This window comes from Hippichthys cyanospilos, chromosome 11 (genome assembly GCF_059441005.1).
Source record: "Hippichthys cyanospilos isolate Australia breed blue-spotted pipefish chromosome 11, RoL_Hcya_1.0, whole genome shotgun sequence".
NCBI classification, from domain to species: Eukaryota; Metazoa; Chordata; class Actinopteri; order Syngnathiformes; family Syngnathidae; genus Hippichthys; species Hippichthys cyanospilos.
In genome coordinates, this window is record NC_142379.1 from 1,027,455 (window position 1) to 1,038,557 (window position 11,103).

The following is an 11,103-nucleotide window of genomic DNA, read 5'->3' on the forward strand; positions in this document are numbered from 1 at the left end:
AAAAGGACACACAATGAAAAGGAGCAAAAAAGAAGTGTATGTGTTCATATCTCAGTTCATACAAAGACGACAAGTGTCACCCACAGACCGTCCAGTCCTGTTGTTAGGTCACGGTGTCTCCCTTCTTCTCCAAGCCGCATGAGTCATGAGGCTTCTCGTGCTTGCCTTTTTCACAGGCAACTTCCTGTTTCAGGATTCAAACAAGCGCATGCAAAGAAAGTTGCTGGGTTTGCACTTGAAGCACCTGCTGTCCTTTTTTTTTTTTAAGCCGTTACGTAACATGACGCATGAGCCGGCATACAAATTTTCGAGAGTCCCGCCGTGCGCCGCTGTCAGCAAATTAGCCACAAAGACAAATGCGCCAGACCAAAATAGAGCGCTGCTTCATCAAGCGGCACGCTCGCCGCGGGGACTCAATAAAATACAAATGTGTCCTTCGGCTTCTGCGTCTCAATGTCCCACTTGGGAACTTCATTTCCTGGATGGCTATGTACATACTGTATATATACACCAAAAACCTGATACAGACTCATACTAAATTCATGTTCAAACTTCTTTGCTCTTAATTTGAAAAGCCAAATGCATTGTTGATGTTATTAGATTTGCTACAACCCACAGAAACCCTGTTCAAATGTCAATAAAAAAACATAACTTTTGTTCGTGGTACCTCTCAGAGTATTTTATTAAGCAATTGCAGTTCCAAGTTCAATCGCGTAACATCATGGTGAATTTGTTTTGGCTCGTCTGCTGGAAAAATGCATCATTAATAACAATGTGCATCTGTGTAAAAGTGAACAAAATAAAGGCAGATAATATTTTGTCACCAGAACACAATATGGCAAACGTTTCTTCATGTTCCAATTCATTTGTTCTTAATTTGAAAAGACAAATGCAGTCTTCCTCTCTGCATCAAAAATTATTCAACTGGATTTTCCGCAGAAGCCCTGATTAAAAAAAATAATAATATTTGGGCATCAAATGATTGTTGACAAATATTTAGTAGAGTCGCTTCATGTCTCCAGGCATTTATTTCTTGATCCAAAAGTTGGCATCAGCGTTTACACTTCACAGCAATCGTTTGGGGCGCGGCGGATCCTTGGAGATGATCAGGGTGTGCGAAACGGAGCGGGACGTGCTAGCGCCCCTTAGCTTGGAGCTAAGACGCGTGAAGCGAGGATCGCTAGCACGATCGGCGCGGCTGCGACCGCGGCGGCCACGCACTGCACAAAGCACATGGCGGCAGCAAAAAGGAAAGTGGGCTCATGCCAAAACGCCACCCGACGCTTGGGCCGAGCTCATCCTAGAACATTGAAAATCCTAACATCCACTTGGAACAGAAGACTGTTAGCTAGCTGTAGTATTACATTTTCATCAAGGTAACAAGTACAAAGTAGTGATCGGTAAAAAGCTTTGCTGCCATCTAGTGGCAGAAAGTCACTTAGTAGCCGAGTTTCGCTCAAAACCCGCAAAACGTGTAAATTGGGCCTGTTGGCAAAGACTCAGGCGGAAAGCGTGACACCAACCTTGATAGTGGTGGAATACTCCTTGAGGAAGTGGCAAACGTTCACTTTGAGCAGAGCCAGGCTGCACGGCGCGTACGAGTCCGAATTTCCCCGGTCTCGACACCTTTCGGCAAAAAGATCATCAGTGGATGCAGCTCGGATATATGATTACTATACTATTAGCACCGCCTGGGATGAATACAAACACACACATATACATATGGCTTTTGATCAGGTGTGTTACTATTGTGGTGGTGAAGTATTCTAAAAATCCAAATATCCTAACTCTTTCTTTCTTGCGCTATTAACACTGTAGTTTATAGTTTGGTGTGTCTTATCTGCAGCGTTTCTTACTAACCACCAAGAGGCAAGCTCCTAGTAAACGAAGGAAGGCAAAAGATGCTATGGAAATATTGATTTTGCGTTTGAACTGCTATTTTACAAGCACTCTCCACTAGTAAATGCAATCGGGCGTGTTACTGTTGTGTTGGTGCTGTGTCCTAACAATCCCAGTGTGTCGGTGTTGCGTTGATAACGTGCTGACGCTGCTCTTATTTCTTTACATGCATATGTTCCGCCTGCGTTGAAGGCTTGAGGTTTGCAGTTTCTAATCCGGTGCGTTTTATAGTCCGAAAATCCGGGCAACTCCAAGCCTCGTGGAGCACTTTTGATTGTTTCTAGCTCCGATGGTCGGCACGCTCGGTTTACAGATTAAGTAGAAATGTAATTCGTTCGGTGAGACCTATGGCCGCCAAAAATCGATTTTCAGTTCCATTTTTTTGGTGCGGTTTATGGTCCGAAATTTGCGCTTAGATTTGCTGCATCCGTTCAGATTTCTGCGGTGCCGTCACGTAGCGCCTCCATTCGGGAAGCTCTCATCGAGAAGAGTCAAATAAAAGATTCCGAGCGGATGAAGAGGCTTCATTTTCCCATAGTTAGCAAGGAAAAAAAGAAAGGAAACAAACCTTTGGAAGAAAGCGGCCGCAAGCGCGTGACGGTGGGCAAAATCCGTCGGGGGAAGGCGGAGCTGGACGAGCAGCGCCGCCGGTAGCCGGAAGCCCTCTTCCACCAGCAAGCCCAGGTTGTACCAAGCCTTTGGGAGGGAACCAAAGGAGAATTTCTAAATGTGACAGAAGCCTCAAACGTCCCTTGGAGAAATTTCACGTTTTTGGCGAGAAGGTGAAAGGAAGGTCGTGCGTGTGAGAAACCATCGCTCTGACCTGCGGCTCGTTCCTCAGCGCGGCAAGTTTGTACATGTGGGCGGCGGAGGTCAAGCTCTTGCCGCCGTCCGGGAGGCCCTCGTACCACAGGTCGCCCATCCGCAGCAAAGCTTCACGCGCGAAAATTACATTTGACATGTTGTCACCATCTGGGTGAAATTTCAGCTCCCTAAAGGCAGCTGGATGGATGGATTGGTGCTAGTTAATTTGGTATGCTAGCTAGTTAGTTTGTTGAAGGATGAATGCTAGTTAACTTAGCATGCTAGCTGGATGGATGGATGATAAGTTAGCTTGGCATGCTAGCTTGTTAGCTTGATGGAGGATGAAAGCGAGATAATGTAGCATGCTAGCTGAATGGATGGATGGATGGAATGCTATTTAGATTGAACAGGGTTTCTGCAGCAAACCAAACTGAATGTGTTTTAATGCCGTGACTGGAAGAGTACTTTTCTTTTCAAGTTAAGAGCAAATGAAACGAAACACGAAGTAACTTTCAACTATACTGTTGAAAATGTTGAATTCTTTTGTTATAATTTGTGCTGTCTGAAAACGGCATTTCACAGAGCGTACATGATTGAAAAACAAAAAATGTTGGAAAAGACTACCTTACCGTAAGGGTCCGGTTTGTGATTGTGGATTGTGAGGTTGTAATATTTTGTCCTGCACTGCAGTGCGAAATCAGGAGGCAGGAAGTTCCCCTGCAAAGCCACCAAGGCAAAACTTTGATGACGGGCGGGCGGCGCGGCGTTAACGCCAAAGCAAAATGGGCGCGGCCCACTTGCCTGGTTTTGATCGCACAGATACGCCGCGTTGAACTGGGCCACCGCCACGCCCAGCTCCGCCGCCATCATGTAGTGCAATAACGAGACGAACCTGGAAAGCCAAACGCACGTGCGAAAGTCTTGGGACAGCACAATCTGCAAGTCTTTGTCCACCATCAGAAGCGCTCGCGACCGTGTTTACAACCTCAAGTATTCCCTCAAAATCGATTTACGTATTTGCAATGTGCTGTTCACCCGATGGGAGAACAAAAGTTTGCAGGGGTTGCACTTTTATCTTATAATTCTGACTTTATTCTCCATCACGTCACACAAAGTATTGTTTGCTTCTTCTTGTATGCGCCGTTTTTCCTGTTTGCATCTTCTCTTTTGTTTGCTCCTTTTTTCTAGTTTGCGTCTTTTGTCTGCTTCTTTTGTCTTGTTTGTGTCTGTTTTCTTGTTTGTCTCTTGTTTACATTTTTTTCCTTGTTTGCTTCTTTTTTCTTATTTGTGTCTTTTTCTTTGCTTCTGTTTTCTTGTGTGCGTCTTTTTCGTGTTTGCTACTTTTTTCTTGTCTGGTTCTTTTTTTCTTGTTTGCATTCTTTGTTGTTTGGGCAACTCCCTTGTAAGGCATTTTTGACTTTGTGTTTGCTCTGACCTTTTTTGGTTTTTCCGTCCCCTCAAAATGAAAAACCGTTGCCGTATAAGGCGCACTGACAGCTTTAGAGAGAAGCGAGGGCTTTCGGCCGCGCCTTATAGGGCGAAAAATACGGTTTTCAAATATGTTTGACAGTAAAAATAAACTCCAACTTGTACTTGACATCCCTTGATTGAGTGCACTTACATCCGACCGTTGCGGAAGGCGTCCAGGGCTCGCCGCAGCAGGTCGCCCAAGTATCCGTTTTGCTCCGCCGCCCACTTTGCAAATCTGCGCTCAGGTAGGAAAACACGTTAGGACGGCGCCGCCGATCTGATCGGGATTCAAAACAAGAAAAAGAAAAGGAGCCGACAGGACGGCGTCCGCGGGACGGCGAGCGACGCGCCCAGCGAGGCCGGTGGACCAGACGTCGGCCACTTCCACCGCGCCTCGGATGTGTCCCCGCTCCGCCGCCTTCAGGAAGTACGTGTAGGCCGTGAACTGCGGGAACAACGCGCCGTCAAACTCAAATAATAATAATAGCAATGCTGTTGGAACTTCCCCTTTACATTTTACAGCAAGCTACAGCCCGCGGGCCAATCGCTTTGTCTTTGTTACTTTGTGAGTCGATGTTTTTCATAAAAAAATCTGATATTTTGACAACGGGATGGGCTTACATCCCTCCGGGTCATATTGACCCAGAGACATCATTGCTGTCATTGAAAAGTGAACAGAAGTTCTGATTTCAAAGAATCTTAGATTTGTATTCTCCACATTTGTGGAACACTTGGGTGACTAAATACCACCCGGGTCAAAGTGACCCGGGGACATTATTGCTTTCCCTTGCAAACAAACAGTCGCAAAAGTAGCAATATTGCTGAATCATTTGAAGCGCTTAAAAGCGCATAATCATCTTCCCACCTGGTCGGGGGGCCTGTTGGGGTAACGGCCCAGCGAGTGGACGACGCCCAGGTTGAGAGCGGCGTCCGGGTCTTCCAGAGCGTCCGCCCGCTCCCACAGCGCCGCCGCCTTCTCGTAGTCCTGCTCCAAGCGCTCGTAGTACCAGGCCAGAGCGCTGATGGCGGGCACGAAACCCTGAGCCACCAAATAATATCATGTCATGTCATATCATACCATAAATTTTAATACGGATGTGAGGATGTGTAATGGCGCCTTTTGAGAGTTTTTCATGACAATAGCCAAAAGAAAAACAAGACAAATTGAAAAAAAATGAGGAAGATGAAAAGCTAACCTTGTCCATTGATTCCTTCAATAAGTTGACGGCTTGGGGGATGTCCTTTTGGACCCCGTGGCCCTAGAGACCCAACAAGAGTTGAAAAAAAAAATATATGTGAAGAAGTTGCTAAGGTGTCCTCCATGACAAATACGGGACCGGACCTGCAGGAGGACGACGGCAAAGTCGTACATGGACACGGGGTCCCGGAGGCGGAGCGCCCCCCTCCGGTAGTGCTCGAGGGCCTCCTCGGTGTCGGGGGCCACGCCCCGCTGACCCCAGAAGAGCATCCGGGCCAACGCTCGCTGCAACGGCCAAGACGGGGGATGCCTGTCGCGCTTTCCATTTCTTGACGGAGGAAACGAGGGTGGGGCTACCTCGGCGTCGGGGTCACCTCGCTCGGCCCGAAAGGCGAGCCACTGGAACGCGTGATGGTCCTTGTTGGTCTGAAGACTCAGGACGTCCTCATTGTGGAGGCGGATGTCCTCAACGTACGCCTGAAGGCCGGCAAAAATTCAAGAAGCTACTTTGCGTTGGTCACGCCACATGACAAGGTGAAAGTTTTTCATGAGTTTTTCATCATTCCGCGGACGAGGTTGTTCTTTTGCTCGCCGAAAATTGGCTGCGTGCGGAAATGCAAAGACATTGCTGTTCTGAGGGGGTGTGCGCACTTATGCAAATGTTTTTTGCATTTATTTTGCAATGTAATGATTTTAGAAAAATATTAAAAAATTCATAAAAATGTGATAAAAATATGTAAAAAATATTTGAAAATGTATTATTTTAAAAGTATGTTTAATTGTATAACTTTTGCCTGTAAAAGAATCCACGGGTAATCACAAATTTTAATAATCAAGTCATTAAATAATTAAATACAGTAATAGATCATTATAATAAATAAATATACAATAAAAATTACAATAAATAAAATGAATGATATAAATAAACTCTAAAGGAGGGGGGAAACGGATTTTCCAAAACTAAAGATGTCCGTTTCACCTGCTTTGGCGAGGGCTTGTGGCGGTCCGCAACGCTCTGTTTGGCTACGTTGGCGTAGTAAGCGTAGGCCAGGTCCTGGTCGGCGTCCAGTCCGCCGAGGCCCTGCCGGTGCAGGTGGCCCAGTTGCAACAGGGCCAATCGGTGGTCCTTTTGCGCCGCCAGCAGGGCCAGAAGCCACGCCTGTGGACAGCGGCGCGCTGGCAACCAATTTGCTTTTTGGTTTTTTTTTTTTTGCAAAGCGTTTTGAGATGGAAAAACATGCTTTCAAACGAAGAGCGGGTACCGATTCCGAGTATCGGTATGGGGCCGATCATTGGCTTCTGGAGTTGCTGAATAAAATTTGCAAAGGGGTACCACTACAAATGTCATTCCAAAGTTGCTACTGCCCTCTCTCTTAGATAGGGGCGGGTGAGTATCGATACCAGGTATCAGACCATGTTTCGAGGTATCGACACTCCCAATGTTGTGAGGTTTTTCAAATTAAAAACAAGAATTTAGAATTGAAAATGGACCCAATTCAACATATTTTGGGGGGGAAATGTTGCATATCAAAATTATCAAAAGTACTTAGTATCGGAATCAGTGACTACTCAAGAATTGAGTACTCATACTGGTAATGAGTTGAAAAACGGTGGTATCAACATTCCCTGTATGTGAATAGTTGTCATTCACGTTCAACAAAATAGAGTACATGACTTTCTTCATGTTCCAATCAATTTGCTCTTAATTTGAGAAGCACCAAACAAGAACACTCAACACCGCCCCCTATAGTCTGGGGGGGATATCAGCGAGCCGTATTTCATCATTTGCGCGAGCCCGCTTCCGCACCGAACATCCGTGCGCCCAGTTTCTCCACTTCCTGCGCGTGACCAATCAGAACGCACCTTACTGGGCTCCTTGTCCACGGCCGCGCCCAAGCCGAAGAGGAGCGAGGACGCGTGCAGCGCGCCCGTGTGATTCAGGCAGGCGGCTTTGAGCAGCGCACGTAAGATTGGAGGCAGGGCCGGCGCCCCGTTTGCCGCCTTTAGCTTGCGGAGGGACGCGCGGTACAGCGCTCGGCCCAGCGCTTCGGGCCCGAGGCCACGCCCTCCTGCATAAAACCACATCGCAAGGGAGAAAAAATGGAGGACGTCACAAGAAATGATGTGAAAACCTACAGCGATTATGACTTTGATAAGTTGATCCGTGATTGGTCATTACCCGAGCCTTCAGCACATGTGATGTCATTTTAAGTCGACAGCAAGTGGGGGGAAAAAAAGAAGCATTAAGTGTATGCAAGTAGTTCACTCTGCTCCTAAAACAACCTTTATCTGGACTCTCCCTGCTTGATAGAATTTGTGTGTTTGTGTGTGCAAAAAACACACGCATACACACACATTCCACCACTATTGCAAACTCTCAATTTCATGACTTCACACTCATTTGACATATTACATGATATTTAAAATGGCCAGTTCAAGATGTGAGTGTGTCTCTTACGGCGTTTGAAGGCCAAACGTCGCGCAATTTTGGCCACATATGGTGGAAGGTTCACCTCCCACAAGTGACACGTGTCCAGCCCATTTTTGTGTTTGCCACTGGAGAACACCTCTAAAAGCTGGCCTGGAGAAAAAAAAATGTTTAGAAACAATGTCGGCGCCACCTAGCGGGGAAGGACATCTACTACCTGACTCTTGGTCATGGCGAGCCAAGAGGGAGTAGAAGTGGACGCTTTCCTTTACATGGGAAGAAAATTCTCGGCAAGCGTGCATCCACCCGGTTAGGTCCACGTCTCTCAGGATCTTGGGAAGGACCACTTGCGTCTGTGCACAGGAAAAATCATCGCCTTTATACCTGCCAGTCATTTATGTGTATTAACTACATATTTTAGATTTCCCTGTAGAAAAATTTCTGGCTCTGCCTGTTAGGATATGTGAATGTATGATAGTTATCCTATATTTACTCTAATTTTATTGCAAAGCATTTGTTCAGCAGTATAACCTTGTCTGAATCATGAAAGAGAACGTTGTCTGCGGAAGCAGCGAGCACAAGAAAAGAGACATCGTGACCTGACTACAGGACATGACAGTCTGTGGATGGCCATTTTGCTCTTGGACAAGAAGCCAGTAGCCACACACATACACTCACATCAATACTGCGTGTTGATGCCACGTTGCCACCCCAAAGCTTTTTTTTCTTTTTTTTTTTGGGGGGGGGGGGGCACATTTGTAACTAGGACTACTATCATCAATAAATAAAGATGACTCAACCTGATATGTTGCAGAGCATCAAGAGATCTGTAAATGCGAACATATCCGTCTGTTTTCCTTGCGAGCAAAAAGAATCTAAAGTCTCTTGTCTTCCTTCCTTGTGTGTTGTTTATTAAACGTTGGACGTGGTTTCATAAGTAAATAGACCACATCATCGAGACTGCGCCTAATGATACGATGCTCCATACGGTGCGGAAAATACGGTCACATATGTGCGAACGCCTGGAAGCCTTTGTGTAATTCTGAGTTCGGGGAACTGCGGTTTGCGGATTACCGGGCAGTCAGGCGACATTCTGTTCCGGTAGTAAACAGACGGGCCGAAGAAACCTTGGGCTCCCTTCACGTATCGTCCGCCGCCGATCACAAAGTAGCCGTCCGTATCATCCAGTCGGATGTCGTGGTGCAACCTACAAAAAAATAAATAAATACATATACGTATACATATATATGTGTGTGCGTGTGTGTTTGCACTGACGTATTGTGCGTGGTCTTGATTGCGGTCGAGCCGTTGGCCAAGCACGCCATGGTGACGGTCACCTGACGACACAAAAAAGGGAAGGTGATCTCGGGCGCGGCCGTGTGACTTGCGCGCGGTCGGGTCACACGACTCGCCTCTCTGCCTCGCAGCGTCACCGTGAGATGACACCACTGGCTCAAAGGCACCTCGTGCGGGAAGAGGATGGCGGTGGATTCCCCCGGATGGCCGTGCACTTGCACGTGCAGCAGGCCTGAACGCATGATTGATTGATTGATGGATTGACCGATGCTACTTTTCACCGCGAGTTGATCGAGTGAGTCACGTCAAGTCTGTTCCAATACTTTTGCTCGGCTTAAAAACAAACATGGGGGAGTGGCGGCGTGTACCTGATCGAGTGAGGAGCAGAGTGGGCGTGGCATAGTTGTTGTGGGAGTCGATGTGGTGGAGCAACCCGCACGTGTTGTCCTGGCACTGTCGGGTCAGCAAAATCCACATGCAGAACGTGGACCTGCCCACCAGGGGGTGCTGATTAGTCTTTATTTTCATTATTTTTAGTCATAAATCCCACACCAAGAAAAGAAAATGTGTTGGATCATTTTGTTGTTTTTGCTATTTAACCCAAGATAAAAGAAAGAAATCGACGCACCAAGGGAACATAAGGGCCCGAATTCGCAGGTGCTCCAAAACATCGCTGGCGTGCGGCCCAAAATTCTTGACGATGCCAAATTGTTCCCCCGTGGAGGCGAAAATGGAGGAAAGCAACGGCGCCGTTTCTAAACAGTACAGAAAAACAGAAACAGGAAAAAATATTTGTACTTTCGGTCCTCCATCACAAGTCGACTTTTTGTTCATTTTTTGTTGTTGCAACTTATGATCCGAAAAATACCGTACGTAGTACTCTTTGTTATACATATAATTTATATATTTTTTAATATAAATGTATATATAATATATATATGTATATGTATTTAATTCCACGTTTAATACATTTCTGAAACATGTAATTAATTCATGCCAAACTTTGTTGAGTTTTCTGGGAGCGTGGACAAGTTTACCTTGCTCCAGCGGGCATCGTTCCCTCGCGTGCCCTCGCGCCCATCCCAGCACCGCGGCGCTCCAAGCCAAGCAGCGGCGGTGGCGCTTGGCGGGCCGGCTGTACTTGGAGCGGGGCTGCAGAGCGGCGACGTGCTGCGCCGCCACCGTCCACCGGCCGTCGTCCGCGTTCGCGTACCTGACGGACGCTCCCAAGATGCAACTCAACACCCATCTGGACTCGGGCACCGTCCCGTCCGGTCTGTACACCAACCAATCGGGCAGCCTCAGCTTCAAAGTTCTTTTGCGGGCTTTTCCCGGGCTGCAAGGCCATCGTCTCAGCGCCGACGTCAAACTGTCGCCGACGTCGAACGTCACCGTGTAGTCCAAGTGGACCGTGGCGGGGGCGTCGCAAGAGTAGAAAACCACCAGGGGGTGATGTGGAAGGGGCTCCCGGGGAGCATTCAGGAGTCTCACAGAGTCCAAAGCCAAAACCGCCTGCAAAAACAACTACGCTAAAGTTTTCCCATCTTGTAAGTCGAAGAAAAGCCCATTCGCTCGTACCTGCACGCCGAGCCACAGCTCGCAGATGCGTTTGCTCTGCAAATACATGTTGCCGTTCAAGATGGGCGAGCTGCTCTGGCAAAAAAAGGAAACAAAGTCAAACGCAAAGCCTTCACAGCCGGACCTCATCCGGCTCCACCTGATTGCTAAAGTCAATATTGAATAGTTCACGCTTTCTTGCTGTCGTTCGGTGACTGGTCACAGCCAGGGCGGGGCCTTGGGAATTTCATCACACCTTAAATGCAACCACTGAGAATGAGATAGAGATATATATTTACAGTATATACATGGATGGATGGATGGATGGATGGATGGATGGATGGAAAACCCCACAAAATTCTGGAGTTCAAACATTTTCTTGAAACTAGGAGGTGGAGGGAAAGAGACGAAAGGGCAATACTGTATTATTTCTCTGGTTATAATTGGGTAA

General features: G+C 47.1%; 1 protein-coding gene across 1 annotated transcript; it reads right to left on the bottom strand.

Moving 5' to 3' along the window:
- Positions 1–740: 740 nt before the first annotated feature.
- Positions 741–10,730, bottom strand: LOC148415374 (protein sel-1 homolog 3). The gene is made up of 23 exons (XM_088427753.1): positions 10,674–10,730; positions 10,133–10,607; positions 9,724–9,850; positions 9,464–9,585; positions 9,212–9,327; positions 9,075–9,136; positions 8,874–9,006; positions 8,017–8,152; positions 7,830–7,952; positions 7,235–7,440; positions 6,351–6,530; positions 5,729–5,848; positions 5,516–5,656; positions 5,370–5,432; positions 5,039–5,212; positions 4,491–4,618; positions 4,325–4,408; positions 3,505–3,595; positions 3,333–3,420; positions 2,723–2,832; positions 2,468–2,595; positions 1,524–1,626; positions 741–1,220 (listed from the first exon to the last, which is right to left on the bottom strand). The coding sequence occupies exons 1-23, from the start codon at positions 10,719–10,721 to the stop codon at positions 1,146–1,148; spliced, it is 3,033 nt and encodes a 1,010-aa protein (XP_088283879.1). The 5' UTR covers positions 10,722–10,730; the 3' UTR covers positions 741–1,145.
- Between the last annotated feature and the right edge of the window lie 373 nt (positions 10,731–11,103).

Bases quoted from the DNA above. Each gene is read 5' to 3' on its own strand.
- LOC148415374 (XM_088427753.1), bottom strand. From the start codon at position 10,721: ATGTATTTGCAGAGCAAACGCATCTGCGAGCTGTGGCTCGGCGTGCAG. The intron at 3,421-3,504 runs GCAAGTGGGCCG...GTGGCTTTGCAG, and splicing joins ATCTGTGCGATCAAAACCAG to GGGAACTTCCTGCCTCCTGA. The intron at 2,833-3,332 runs GTAAGGTAGTCT...TCGCGCGTGAAG, and splicing joins TCACAAACCGGACCCTTACG to CTTTGCTGCGGATGGGCGAC.